This window comes from Gallinula chloropus, assembly GCF_964237585.1.
Source record: "Gallinula chloropus genome assembly, chromosome: 20".
Lineage (NCBI taxonomy): Eukaryota > Metazoa > Chordata > Aves > Gruiformes > Rallidae > Gallinula > Gallinula chloropus.
Genome location: NC_140105.1, coordinates 3,218,953 through 3,234,712, shown reverse-complemented (window position 1 = coordinate 3,234,712; position 15,760 = coordinate 3,218,953). Strand labels below are relative to the sequence as shown.

The 15,760-nt window shown below is 40.8% G+C and overlaps 1 protein-coding gene across 1 annotated transcript in view; it reads right to left on the bottom strand.

Annotated features, from left to right (window-relative positions):
• Positions 1-4,369: 4,369 nt before the first annotated feature.
• The window catches only part of FOXK2 (forkhead box K2), a 44,695-nt gene continuing 33,304 nt past the window's right edge, over positions 4,370-15,760 (bottom strand). Inside the window, exons 4-9 of the mRNA XM_084273390.1 lie at positions 15,173-15,319; positions 12,112-12,305; positions 11,098-11,273; positions 9,800-10,096; positions 9,335-9,544; positions 4,370-6,745 (exon numbers count right to left, since the gene is read on the bottom strand). Coding sequence (XP_084129516.1) covers positions 6,549-6,745; positions 9,335-9,544; positions 9,800-10,096; positions 11,098-11,273; positions 12,112-12,305; positions 15,173-15,319 — 1,221 coding nt within the window. The 3' untranslated portion in view covers positions 4,370-6,548. The remainder of the gene's footprint in view (positions 6,746-9,334; positions 9,545-9,799; positions 10,097-11,097; positions 11,274-12,111; positions 12,306-15,172; positions 15,320-15,760) is intronic.

The window sequence follows — 15,760 nt, the reverse complement described above, 5'->3', positions numbered from 1 at the left end:
TCCTCTGAGCTGGTGTCTGGGGTTGGTGGCAGTCAGACCACTGTGTGTGCAGCCAGGTGATCAGCACTAACTGTCCACGGTGCCAAACCACACACAGCAGCCAAGGGCGTGTTTAGGCACTGGCTGACCCAGGTACCCTCTCCTCAGAGCAAATGCCCAGGGTACTGGAGCTCCTGTGGTTTAGAGGTGATTCCTTCTGTAACGAAACAGCCATTCCAGGTGAGAAAACACCCTCGGTACTGGTGTGACAGCTACTTCCAGCACTGCTGGGCCTCAGCTGGAAGCCTGGACAGGCCACTTGCACATCCAGCACAATCAGTGAACGAGGTGGCATGAAGTATGTGTCTCTGCAATGGCTTTAAACTTGCAAACTTTTTATATATATATTATTTTTTTTGCATACTAAATACTGTTGGCCCAGGGCAGTTAGGTTAGACTAAACACACTGACTCAGACTCTTTCCCAGAACTGCTACGTGGTGACTAATATTTATTGCTGAACTAAGGCATCAGATACTAAACTAGAAACTGGAATAGACACAAGCTCTCCAGTCACAGCATTAATACTTGGGGGAGGGAAGTCTTGCTCTTCTGGAATCTACTTCCACAGCTGCTTTAAACCTGACATGCCAGCTCACTCTGAGATTGTTTAGCTGCAAACTCTCAAAATTTGACAAGTTTCTTTTAGTGTCACCTAACATACTAAGGACTAACTCCTACGCAGATTTTGATGTCAAGGTTGCATGTTGCTTTTATGTGTATTTAATCACAGAAATTGTTTTGCACACTTATTTGTAATATGTTATTTCTTTTAAATAAAAGTGACTAATTTTGCTGTATTTGCTGACGATCGGAGCCCAGTTCCTATTGCTGGAGGTTGTGGGGGATAAATACCTCAAGGAGGAAATAGTGGTGGTGGCTGAAGGACAGAAACTGGACACGCTGCCCAGGCCATGTAAATGTGGGACATGTATGTACCAAGCAAGTGCAAGTTCCAGGGCCGACCCCTTTACCTCACCACACACCACAGCTGCTCTTGTGAACTGTCTTACCTTCCAGAGCTGTGGCGGTAGCATGGCCAGCTGGAACCTGCCATCTTCCTGGAGAAGGATGTGTGCAGGCAGCATGAGGGGTTCTTCTCCAAAGATGATGTGAACACTCCTTCTCTGGTGCAGTTGTATGCTGTTTGTGATCCAGTCAGCTGCACTCACTTTAAAGAGCAAGGAAAGTGCTTTAAAACATTCAGCCCTCTGCACTGTGCTTTGAAGGTTCTCTGCATCTTCATCTGCTGAAGCACCAGCCCCTTGTCCTCCCATTAAAGCTGTCCCCTCCTCAACCAGGCTACAAGCCTATTTCTTGATTGATAAAAACTCTCCCCAACATCAGCTCTGGCGTGACAGCCGCACAGTAACAGTGCCAGCACATGCAGACACGAATGCTGCATTAATGATGCAGAACATCAAGGTGTTAGACGAACATTATGGCCCAGATGTCCAACTGCATTTATTCCTTTAAGCAGTTGCCTCAGCTAGAAGCAGGTGGCTTTGGGAGACAGCCCAGCAAACAGCATCCCTCTGACTGGAGGGAAACAGGCTTGGGGCACAGACTGGGTTCATCTGTGGGCAAATGGCAGGATTTGCAGGGCCCATCAAGGACATGAGTATTCCTGAAACATCATGTGTTTCCACAAACATCAGCTATTGAAGTACAGGGATTATTCATTTCTGTATTTAAAAAATTATTAAATACCTTCTTTCTCCCTATTTTGCTGTTCTCTTTCCACAGCACCCGTGTCACAGTTCAAAACCCTGAAAGGAAAGCTAAGAGATGGGCAGGTACAATAAATAAAATGCTAATTCCAGGTTATTTACCAGCAGGAGCTGCAGAACATAAGTACATCTGAACCTTCAGGTACTCACATTAAAGCAGAAAACACAAGATTAATCACCAAGTTAGAGAGACAAGTCTCCTTGCAGAGGGAGGCTGAAGGGGCTGTGGCAGACACCACTGACCTACATACACAGGCTGAAGCGTATCATGTCTCAAAGAGCCTTGTTCCAGAGCTGCACACAAGGGAATCCACCTGGTCCTGACTAAGCCCTTCCAACGCCCCTATTCTCCTGCTTTTCTTCCCCAAAGGTTGTAATTGTTCAAACAAGCCACTGACTGCGGTCTGGTCTGTAAGAGAGCCTGTGGAATTCCATACAATGATTCATTCTTTTGTTAAAGGAACGGGTTCTGCTCTTTCAGCTTCAAATAGTACTGCCCAGGATGGTTTTTTTAGTAGTTTTGTAGCCCTGCTTTGATTTCTCCCCAACTCCTCAAGTAAAAGACCCAGCATTCTAATTTTTCTAGTCCTTAGACAAAAGCATTGCCCCCAACTCAGATGAGAGACAAAAGGAATGTGGCTAATGCAGAAAAAGAGGGTCAGAAATCAAACTACCATTCATGAATATCCAGAAAGTGCCCATCTCGTTAAAATAATCATCATCTCCATTAGTATGGCAGTGGCCACTAAATCAATACCCTTGTGGCCAGTGGTTTTTCCAAATCAAATCACTGAACTAATGCAAATCCTTGGCTACGTCCTGAGATCAGCCACAAGCACTGACACAACTTCTATCAGAACAAGACTCTCTGATACAAAAAATTAATTCCAAGTCTGGCTTAATTAGGAGCAAGGAAACAGAACAAGCAGAAGCAGGAGTGAAGCTTGTTTCCATCTGCTAGTGCACAAATGAGATCAAGAACCACCCGATAGGTAAAAGCAACGCAGGCACTTGCTGACTTCAGACAGTCCCTTTATCAATCTGGTGTCAGACACCATGTAGGATCCTTGGTAAGAATGTTCAACACCACAGTAAAGACAGGCATGGAAAGGTCAGGGTAGCAGAAGGCAGCACTCCATTGAGAGTAGATGAGGAATGTATATAAAAAGGGGTTTTCTTCTATAAATAAATATCACACACATATATAAAATCACAACTGTGTAAACATCACAACTGCATTGATGACTGCCAATCACTCAACATTGATCCTGGGGGGAAACCAAATCAAGATACAAAACCCACCACAGTTCCACATTATAGGTTTAAGTAATAATAAACCCCAACATGTAAAAACAAGCCTGCATTTTAAGAGCCCTTCCCAGCTTTGCCTCTTGCACTGTGAAGCAGTTTATGAAGCAGAAGTGCTTCTGCAGGCATCTTTTGGCACTGGCATGGTACAGGTATTTACCTACACCAGCAACACGAAAAACAGCATCAGGGAGGCAGCAGCTCAGAATAGAGACTCACCACAAGGATCAAAGAGAACCCACTTTCACGCCACCCCCTCCACAGTCCCCTCTCCTCCTGAAGGCTCAGAGCAGCTTTTTGCTGGATCATACGGTATCATACTCGAGGCAGAACTGTCGTGTCCAAGGGTAGCAATATCCCACTGCCCTGGGGACTGTGCTGCCTCCTTCCCAAACCTGCTGTGACACAGGGACACTGCCACACACAGCTGGACCGAGACCAAAGCTGGCACCAGGACAGGAAGAGAGATCTCATGCCAGGAAGACAGAACACAGATCAACACCTCTGTCAGTAGACGCAAACGCACACAGGTCTTCCACACGTCAGAATTCCGAGTCTTTTTCAAAGCAGTTTTAAGGATTACACAGAGCTGACTCTGAACAGAAAGAGCAGTGAACAGGCAGCCCAGGAGGAGCACAAAAGGAAGTTATACCGTGCATCATAAAACATGACAGGCAACTGGAAAGGTTACACCAACTCTAGTGAGGGGGCAAATCTCTACGTACACGAATCCCCTGAAGAAGTTTTCCATTTGCAGACGATTACATTGACTGTGGGAGTCCAGGGTGATCCGCAGGCAAGACCAGTTTGAGAGGCCATGAACAACATCACCTCAGAAGCAGCAGCACGACAGGAGTGTCATTCAGCCTTGGCTGTTGGGCAGTAACCAGCACTGCACTGGGAGTGGGAAGCACGTAAACACGCAGACAAACCAGGCAATGGTTTTGTTTCACCAACCCACTGACTGGGCTTCCCAAGGCCTGACACACAGACAGACACCTGCACTACTCAAAAGCACTGGAGATCATCCCACATGAGCCTTCTTCAGCACCACCAGAAGCACAGACAAGCGTACAGGGTTGTTACCTAAGACTGTAAGCAGCTTCCTCACGTCACCCAGCTTTTCCAAAGGGTTTATCCATGCCAGCGAAGGTGGGTTCTTGTGCCAAATTCCACAGGCACCCAAAGGTGCAACACACCACCAGGACACAGAATCAGGAGCCAGACCACGTTCTGTCCTCCCCCTCTACCCAGGAGGGCACCACGTGCAGCTTGCCTGCTGTTAACTGATGGTAAGGATCACCTTGGCTTGTTCAGTCCAACGACGTTTCCTGTGGCACTGCCACCGTAAACTGCATTAATCACCCCAAAACATACATAGATAATTTCAAACACACTTGTTGAGTAATTTCAACTTAGTTAATTTGCTGAATAAAATTTAATTTTATTTAAAAAATCTTATACACTATTATTCACCTAGCCCTAGTTGTGAACAGATTCTCACTTCTGAAAATAAACCACATTCTAGTCAATTCATTCAACACCAAATTAAATTACTAGTACTGGATTTTTTTTTTTCTTAAAAAAAGTATGTTAAAACTTTACTTTTTTTTTTTACTTTTTAAAACCTCTAAAGAAAACGTTGCAATTTTACAGAAATGTTTCTTTTCAGGTTATGCTGCTTTTTAAATGCCTGTTATAAATTCAGCTTGTGTAGAGTTTCTTTTTTTTTCATAGTTTTTAATATGTATTATCTGCAGAGACATTGTAACAGTTCCATTTTGTGGATGAACACAAAATTGTACAGATTTCTCATATTTGGTCTTTAGGTAAATAGTTCCCAAAAGCTGCCTAAATAAACCACTCCAAACTGTTCAGTCCCATCATGAAAATACAGGTTTTTTTTCCTTTCGTAGTGGGAAAGGAAATATAAATAATGCATCATTATTACAGAAAATGACAAAAATCAGATTCAAATTAAGCTAACTATCTAGCTTTCACTCACCTTACTGCATGAGGAAATAAGACGTTGTGTGAATTGAAGACTGAACAGCAGCCTTGCGTTGAAGTTTAATTTTGAAATGTGAAGTGGAATCTATTACCACAATTAAAGTGAGAAATTACCAATACAGTTTAAAATGTTCAACTGCAGAACACACACTTTAAAAAAAAAATAATTATTATTATTATAATAATATGGTAGCCACTGTTAGAAAACCACAACAGCTACTCTTCATGGAGACCCAAAAAGGTCAGAGCATGACATCAAAAGTGTTATGGAGAAACTGGTCAGATTAATTTCTACTGATGGGTGCTTAAGCTTAAAAATATCGAATATACCTCTGACAAGATAATTTTACTCTCTTTTTAAAAGGACTTGTGATAAAGAATTTCATCTTTCTAAATGAAGAACAGTCTGTTATCTTAAACATACACAATATTAAGCGAGACTCTTGTTTTACTTTAGACTGGAAAAATATGCCAGGGACAGTCAAAGTCAACACAAAGTAACAAACAGCAAAAGGTAGCAGAAAGAGAAACAGATAAGTGCAGCTCTGGTCAAATTCATAGCAGTTCTTTACGTCAGTTAACGGCTCATTTACATCGTAATTTCTAATCAGTTACATGCAAGCCCAAAGAAGCATTTGATCACTACACATGGTAATAAAATTTGATTAAATTTATCAGGCAACTGCTAAAATATGAAAATTTGCAGATGTAATAAAGTAGCTTTATCTGAACTTGAACAGGACAGACAAAAGTAAATCATTCCATTGGTTAAAAAAACCCTACATTCAGTTTTTTACCAAACAAAATTTCACATGAAAAGTATTGTGTGATTCCAAAGTTTCCGGAGTAGAAATGGAGTGATTTGAAATGTCAAAGACCCCATTATTTTTGCAAAGAAATGAAAATACACCTCAAAAATTTCTAATTCCACATGTGAACAACAAAATACTGCATATCTACCAACAACTGCATCGGGTAGGTCATTATGAAAGGCTAGCTGCCAAGATGTAGGAAATGGCTCCTTGCCTCTGTTCCCTTTAAGGAATATACAATCGTTTGAAACCAGTTCACACTAAGCGCTTATCATGCTGCCGTTACACTGAGATACTCAGTCCTTAAAATAATCTGATAAGAGATTTTTTTAAAGCTGCAGCCCTCCCCAACACTGTACTTCTCAGTGTACACAGTTCAGTAGGGGGCAGGGAGGAGCGGGGTCACAGCCTCTGGAACAAGATGGTTTGCAGTTTGACTTTAAATTACCGAGTTTTAAGGCCACCTGTGTTGGGTTTTTTTTTTTTCAGTGCTGAAAGTTGAAGTCTGATCACAGGGCCCCTTTCCCCACTGCGTGAGAACATGTTCCAACATTTTAGGTGTTATATTTAAGTGTCTCCTTTTGGCACCGTGGAGTTTATTTAAAAAAAAAAAAAAAAGAAAAAAAAGAAAAGAAAACTCCCCTAAGTTTCTAGTTCTGGCTGCCTTTATCACTCACTGCCACAGGTGGGGTGTCCACGTTAACAGCTATGACTATGCTCTCTCCATCTTCTGTTTTGATACGTTTGAGTTCCTGCTGTTCGGACTGGTCTCCGTTCTGGCGCTTCGTCGGCAGCGATGCCGATGCAGAGGCATGGGTTGCTAACATATGCAAGGGACTCGCAGCAGCTGCAAGAAGAAAATCAAAACTTCAGCACCCAAACCCCTGACACAACCCACGCTGCTGAAAGCAAACTTGTGTTTTCATTAAAACCAAGAATTCCTGTATTCGGGCTACCCAGGGCGCTACCGATCCCAGCTGGGCTTCAGGGGCAAGTGCTTCATCTTTGGACAAACCTGAAAGGTGGTTGTTTTCCCAAATCACTCAGCTTGAAGCAGATTTGGACAAAGGTGGGAGAATGGGGAAAGGTCTCCGTTTTGTCAGTGGGAGCTGAAGACACAGAAAGATGAAATAACCAAAAGCCAATCTACACTGTAATTTGTGACAGAACCAGGAAGCAAATTCAAAATCCCCTTTCAGTGTGTCCTGGCTGTGTCTGCAGCCCCTTGCAGAATGCATTACTTGGCCTGGAAGGAGAGCACTACCATGTAATATCCATCAGCAGCCTCAAGTTATTTAGGAAAAGCTGTGCAATTCACACAGTCACGAGATGCACACAACTCAAGCAGCCATTCCCCTGTGACAGGTAAGGAGAGGTTTACCCACAGCGTAAGGAAAAGGCAGTGCTTTAACACGGAGCAGCATTAAGACATGATGGGTGTGATTAGATTCAGCTGCACACCTGAATTTGCTCAACAGAAACATACAAAATTCAAACATCCTATACAAGTTTTTAACCAATCTCATTTCAGGGAGGAGACAGTATATGTCACCATTAATGGGAGAGACATCCCAAAGGTTTCCTCCCTCTACTTGTCAGCAGTCAGTTTCTCAATACCAACCCTGACTTTATCAATGCAACTGTTCAAATGTCCCTGCAAATGATGCAAAGTACTAATTATCTATTTACATATTCATTGCATTTCTTGAAATTAACATTATCAAAGCATCTTTTTTATACAAACAAGCTCTCTTTCTTCAGCATCAACACTTTGCTGACACTATTAGAGCATTCCAAAGTCCAGAAAGAATTCTTATTTGCTAAACTTGTGATATTTGTTCTTAGTAAGCTGTCCTAGAGAATACCTGGAATATCAGCTGGAATAGAACCAAACTGTTCTCTACTCAGTGTTTACTGGTAGAACAAATACTTTAGAAAATACTTAGCTGATACCAGGTGCTTCACTGCACTGTAAAATCATTTGCTCCTGTACCTCAGAAGTTACTCAGCTTCTATTAGAAAAGCTAGTCCTCCTGTAATTTCTGAAGAGATGCCATAGAGATGGTTTCTTCTGAATAAAATATCTTACTGGAAACTTCCTTTTGCTAAATGAAGGGAAAAAAAATACCCCTCATCTTCAAACATGCACTGAGACTATTAACTGCATTATTCACTCTGGGAGCTGTTTGGTATAAAGAGACTTGCTGGCTGCAGCCACAGCTGATACATCTAAGCATGAAATACAGCAAAGAGCAACAATGTTTGAAATCTACACTGAAAGTCAATATAAAGATTATCTGGTAACATAATTTTATTCTGCAGTGAGAAAACTGGAATCATTTCATACTTCAGAGCTTTCAGTTACACTGTCTGGAAGTAAAACACGCTGCCAAACTGTTTTGCTGAGACTTAAGATCTTAATTTAGAAAAACCACAGTTGCTGTGGATTTCTTAGCTTTCTGATTGCACTAAGTCCAGGAAAAAGACACAAAGAATTATTTCTTACTTTAAAAAAAATTAACTGTTTGGCATGTTTCACATGACTCGTCTCAATTCATACATCTCCCCTGACAAAAAAGGTGCATACCAAGTCTGACAGTGGTCACTTTTGCTTTAGTTAAGCTGGAAATGAAGTGGAAAAGCAGACAGAACACTAACCTATGAAAGTCAGTGATGGAAGCAGAAATGTGGGTGATATGTTGATGTAAAATAACCTAAAACTATCTCTGTAAACATATTTTAAAACAAAAAAGCTCCATCAGTATTGGGAAATATCTCAAAGTGAAGTTCTTCCAACAAGCTGTATGCATCCAAACTGATGCAAAGCAAACCAATACTGAACCTTCTGTGAACACGTGTGGAATACACGAAACTGATGGCAGAGTACTGCTACCCACTCAGGCTGCTGAGTCTGAGAGGGGAAAGATGGCGTTCAGACAAGGAGAGCATCAACATCTCACAGGTTTTTTGGTCATTTTTAATACAGGTTCAATAAAAACAGAATAAAAAGTAACAGTTCAAAAAGCCAACCCACAAGCAAGTTTTGTCTTGTTTTCCTGTTGGTTGGTTCTCGACAAATCACCTGGGGAGCAGTTACCATTTTAATGGCACTGTTTTACAGGAACATCTTTTAAAACTTCCTTATATCCTGGGTTTAATGAGGAGGGAGGATGGGTTGTTATCACTAAGTGCATCCCTATAATGACCACAAAGAGAATAAACAGCCATTCAGGTAATCATCAATGAAAAGAAACACTTGTTCTTATCAACAGAGAGAGAACAATCCCTTACAAAGGCTGTAAATCGAATTTTTTTGTAGAACTTAGTTTTCAGTCTAACTATGCAGGACAGGAGAGCAGAGTTCAGCAATTCAGCACTGGTCACTTTGAAACTTTAGCACATACCAAGCCACACAATTTCTTGACACAATACATACCAGCATTGCCTTGTCCTTGTATCGCAGTGGTGATGGGTACTATGTGCGTTCCGTTCTGTGTTACAGTTTTTATTGGTAGCTGGTGTTGACCTAGAGGTGCCTGTTGCACTATGGTAACTGTCTGTAAGGGTGTGGTCTGAGATGTCTGAATGATACGACTAGCAGCTCCTATTGTAGCATGACTAATAGCAGGTATAGGCTCCACTTTAACTGAAAAACAAAAGGGAAAACATTGTTAAAAACAAGAAAGCATTAAAGGACCTTTTGTTAAGAAAGTGTTGAAGAACCATTTGGTTTTACTCAGTGAAAAAGTACTCCTTTATTAGTAACTCCAATGCATCTCAGAAATTATGATGCATAATCTTCTGTTTTAGCCATCATTTCAGGCATTGATCTGGAACAAGTTTCAAGCAATAATCCTTCTGTATAAAAGCCAGCAAAACAACCAACCCCACAGGTTCTCACCTTTTACTTCCTTGTGGTCTCCATTCTCTTGAGGTTCTACCTTGGGCTGGGTTACCATCGCAGCTTGCGTGACTACTGCCTGTCCAGCTACAGTGTAAGTGTTTGCTGGTGCTAATCCAGTCACATTTGTGACAGATACAGCTGGTATCTGGTGGACAACATGAACTGTCTGAACTACAGGCTGCTGGGATGTCGATGTTGTCACAGGAGTTGCAACAGCGTAGGTGACGGGTTTCATAGGTTGTGATAGCTGCCGTTGTACAGTAATTAAAACTGGTTGGCTAGATAGAGGTGATCCTATGAAGAGAGAGATCAAAATTAGACTGACAATTTTAATTATTTCTTTTAACCCAAACATTCTTCTGAACTTAGCACTAAAGCTTCAAGACATCCTTCACTAATGCCTGAATGCTCCACAGGATCAAACTGGCCAGTGAGAGTTACGACACAGCTTGAGTATGCAGCTCGGAATAGCTAAGTGCTGCATCAGCTCCACAAGGCCCATCTGCAATGTGGGCAATGCCCCCTCACCCACCACCCCTAAATGTGGCTGTACTGCACAGCTCCTCCACAGTGGGAACATGCACTCCAGGTGTTGTGGGGAGCATGTCTGCACTGGCAAGACTCTCAGCTTCCACAGCTGGACAAAGCCTCATGTCTCTGCTCAGGAGCATGTTTGCTCCTGCCACAGAATGGGCACTGGCACTGCTGCAGTACTAGAATATCATCAAGAAAATGGATGGCAAAAGTATATGAACTAAGATAATTAAACAAACACATCTTTATCTCACCATGCCCCACACTCACTTTTAAATAGGAAATTCCTTATCATGCAAAACTTACTCTCTATCAATTCTTTTCATCCCCACCTGTGAAAGGACATAACCACAGATGCATGCGAGAGAGTTGCTTATTTCTGTAACCCATGTAACCTCAAGTTTTGGGTTTGTTTTGTTTGTTTTTGTAAGGGTTTTCTTTCCTGAACCAGAAAGAATACCTTTTGAATGGAAGTGACAACAGTTACAAGACAGTACAGTCCTATATTGGACAGAAGCACAATCTCTGCTTAGCAACAAAGCCATCAAGGGTGCTGGAACTGCATGGGGGGAACAGTCTGTATGTATGCAAGCAGAATTTCCCTGGCATGCTTACACCTTTATCAATGATTTGCTCTAAATGTGAAAAGGTTAAATATTTACCCTGTTTTGGGTTTTGGTGTACAGATGAAGTCTTGGTAATATTTATCTATTAGCCCTCTCCCACCTCCAACCCCCAAGGCTCACTGCAGCACTCCTCACCTGGGGCGCTCTGTGCAAATCGCGCTTCTTGTATTACCGCTAGTTTTGGCTGGATAGCACTAGGCTCAGGTTCCATTGGGACTGGAGATCCTTCCCTGGACAGACTCTCGGGGGTCTGGACTCCACTGGAGTGCGCAGACAACACTCCAGAGTGATTAGGAGAAGCTGGGGCACTTCTGTATTTAAAAATGAAAGCAGCAGCTGATGTGTTTTAACTTCTGAACTGTGACAGACCGTGACCTTCCTCTACAGAGGCCATAACACACACTGCCCACAGGAGGGCACCTCTGACTTCTGGCAAGTACAGTTACAACCCAAAGCAGTTCTGATCTTATAAAGCTCCTGTTAAGCAGGGACAGAATTTAACAGCAAACTTCAGGTATAGTTAATTGAGAGGAAGTGGCTGGATGCCTTCTTAGGGAGACTCTTTAAACAGTCTGTGAAATATCAATGTTTCTTCTGGTGGAGAGGAACGATGAGCAAATCTCAGTCTACAGGAAAGTAACAGAAGATCTGCACCAGCAGAAAGGTTGTAACTTTACAGAGGGAATAATTTAAAACCCACATTCTTTCCCCATCATGAATTCTGCTCAAACATTATCAAACTAAATGCATAATTTTCATCTCTGAGTTCAATAAAATGCTAGCCAGCCATTGATAACTTTCTTTGCAGTTTTAAAAAGCAGTAGATGGCAGTTAGAAATCAAAATTCTAAATCTCTAAAAAAATTCAAACAAAACCCAAAAACCACCAAAACAAAGGTACAGTAAGGCTTGCTGACATTAACAAGCTGATAGTTATGCAAACTGAATCAGTTCTTTAACACTAAAGGCAACCAATAATAACAAGCCTAGTGTATGGGGCAGCCTCCTCGTAAACAAAACAGAATTCAAATACTGAGTCTGGGTGGAATTAAATTACTGAACTTGTGACTGTATCCAGAAGTATCAAGTCTGTATCAGCCTGAAGATTAAACAACAGCCATAGTCTTTGTGTTCATCTGTTTTTCCTTACCTAGAAGACAGTGGTCCCAGAGGGGTTCTAAAGCAAGGTACTCCCCTAGGCCGCCTTTTCCTAAAAGCCTGCTCTATTAATTTGCTTTCAGAGGCAGGGTCTATCCTCCAGAATGAGCCTTTGCCTGGTTCTTCCTGGGAACGTGGTACTTTGATGAAATAACGATTCAGAGAGAGATTGTGACGTATTGAATTCTATGAAACATAAAAAAATATGTAGAATTCATATAACTTTTCCAAGTCAGAATGTGGCCTACTGCACAGTTCGTACTATAGGCGACTCGGGGTTCAGCTCTTTCATTCCTTAATTCAACAGAACTCAGTGCACTACACAAAGGCAGTGCCATAAACCTGAAGAGACACTTGCATTTTTCAAATCTTTCCCAACAATTAAAAAAAACCCCAGTATGCTAATGCAGCAATAACAGGAATCCCATTCAATTCTCTAATGAGAAACACCGTGATTGCAACAAACTGTTACAACACTCCAAATTCTTGAGCATAATGCAGTGTTAAAAAATAAAAATAAAAAAATATCAGTCTTCATACATTCACCCTTCCCCAGGTGTCAAAAAAGAGAGTCAGTTCATTCTAGAGAGGCCAGTAATATACAGCATATATACTGATTCTGACCTTATATGATAATCCTGTTACTGTTCCACAACACAGGGAAAAAATTACACAAGTTCTAAGTGCAGCTAATTGTTGGGAGTTCACCCACAGTCCAGTCTGTCTCAACAAAAGAGCCAAGGATTTAGTGTGTCTAGATAAACAACAAATGGCAGTAGGTCCTAAAAATCCTAGAACAGCTCTTCAGTAAGATCCTCCTTACTGTGCTCTAGTGTGAGCAGTACTTAATCCACACTGTAAAACACACAATTCTTCTATCAGAGATGTAGAAACTGCTAACACTCTGCAGAGGCTCTATCTATGCTTGGCTTTCCACACAACTTTTTACCTTTTTTTTTTTTGGGGGGGGGAGAGGGGGAATAAACTCAAAATATTTCTAAATGTTAACAGTGAACAAGAAGAAAAAGACAAGTATACATATCAAAATAATTTGGGTGGAACAGGAGAAAAGTGGAGAAAAAGCTTTACATTAACAAAAGCTCTTAGAAAATTTGCAAAATCAAATGCAAATCCTGCTCAGATGTCTGAGTTCATGACCCTGATGGCAAGTTTGGAAAACTTAAAGTAATGATAGCCATGTATGGTTTCTTAAATGCAAACTGATGAAAACAGAAATGGTTTTGCCTGTCAAAAATTTAAGCAACTAGAAAGATGCCAAGAACATTTTTCTAAGTTCTATTTATTTCTCCATATCCTAGAATAAAAGAGTAGGTATCCAAAAGTACCTGCTGAAGTAATTTCAGAGGAGTCCTCAAGTCCCCAAAAAAATGAGACTTTTAAATAATCAATCAAGGATACAAATACCTCAGTATTACCTATTAAGGTACAGAATTTGGATACTATGCACATGTATGTACACTATGTTTTGAATATGTGCGTATATAGCCTTAAAGACTATTTGAAATACCACAAACCCTAACTTTCATCTGATGAATAAAAGCTAGCAGAGCTACACATAGCAGTGCTTTATGTGACTAGGTACTGAAGAGCACCTAATTTTCAGCTTTTCCAATTCTTTTTATGAATTATTCCAGAACATACTAAGTGTGCTGTGTCTCCCACCTTCGATTTATGAAGTATTACACATCTAGACACATGCACTGCTCTAAGGCAGCATTCTTTAACCATGCATTACAGCATATGCTCACATTTGGTTTGGTGATGCTTACATAAAGCAGTATTATACACACAGATATTCCAGGCATTTCAGAACGGGACGCAAAAAGCATACCAACATTTCATAAACACAGTCTTGTTGCTAAAACAGATCTGTTAGTATGACTGTAGCCAGAATTCTGCATGGCTTATGTGTGAATGGGAAATAAAAGAGACTTCCTAGCCACCACAGCTAAGTCCTTTACTAGCCAAACCATAGCAAAAGCTAGGAACATTCCCCAGTAACCATGAAATTCCTCTAAAAGTGATTCAACCTTCATATAGGCTCTATGACTAAAATATGATTAATATTTGAAAATCTATTCCTCTCCTCACAAGGCATGTATTCTTCAGTCTCCTACTTGTACAGCCAGTGGAGTATTACTATTTCCTCACTTTTCCCCTCCCCCAGTCCTTCCAAATTTTACTTCCCTGAAAATAACTTCAGAGCATGCCTCTGCTGCAGATCATGACTGAACACAGCACCACAGTGAAACTGATACCCCACGATGGACAGAGCGGTCTGAACGTCACAGGGGCAAACTGGGCAGCTCTGCTACCCGTGCTCTCCTGTCCTTGGCTGAAACTAAAAACAGCAGCAGAGGCACTGAACTTCTATACAGATCTGGAAAGACTACTCCAGGCTGATTCATACTCAGTTAGTCATCCTGGCAAACGCTGAGGTTGGAACTCTTTAAAAATTAAAAGAAAGCAGAAGTTAATTCTACAGAATTGAAGGGTTTGGTCTAACTCAGGACAGGAGCAGTAAAGTTCACAAATAGGCTATGGTCGCATACAAAAAGAAGGGTACAAAATAGTGCAAGACAACAACAGGTAACACATACTTGTTCTTTCACTGTATTGCATGGTCAAGATCACTGCTTTCAAATAAAACTGAACTTGTAACGTTTAGTATCTTAATTTTATCTCAAGATAACAATACAGATGTTTACACAATTGTAAGCTACGGAACACAATTACATTCCTAGATAGCATACATGTGTATTTAAATCCAATGATACTTTTCTTCCCCAGAAGTCTGGGAACTAAACCTAAATGTTAAGAGAATGTAATTACATGATTAAAGCAACGTTTCAAATATAGAATAATGTAAATTGACCACTTTGTTGGAGAACTTCAGCCAGGAAAAAGACACCACACTCATCTGACAAGCTGAATTTATGAAGGGCTGCTAGGCTCAACAACTCACTTCTTATGACCATTAATAGCTGCCAGTGTTAGTCACAACTCAAAGGAATTCCAGAAATCAAATTTACCTGCCAGCCCTTGTCTGCTGTCCTGTAGTATGGGTAGTTTTTAGTTATGTGCGTATAGATTCCATTTAGTGTGAGCTGCTTATCAGGTGCCATTGTAATTGCTTGTACTATTAACTGTGCATAGGAGTAAGGTGGCTTAGAGTCGTCCTGTACAAGAGAAAGTAAAGTCTGCATCAATAAACCTGAAAGATATACACACCTCTTTAAATCAGAAGTTACCCAAACACAGTTAACTTTATTTAAGGCATTTATAGATGACCAAAATCTTGAGGCAGAAAGGGAAACAAGACAAATTTGCTCTTCTAATTAACAGATTTTAAGATAACATTAAAATCTGGAAAAACAAATAACAGGAAAGAATTTTCAATAGCCTATTAACAAATACATAACTGAAAATACATACAGCTCCTCCCCCAAAGGTAAGAGAGGTCAAAATCAATCTTATGTGTAATCACAACCCCTGACAAATTGTTTGTGAAGTCTGTAATGTTAAAATACGACTTAGCACATATACATTAGCAAACAAAATTTCACAAGTCTTAGATTCACTTAAGATGTAATTTATGGGGTATATTTCAAACAAAATTT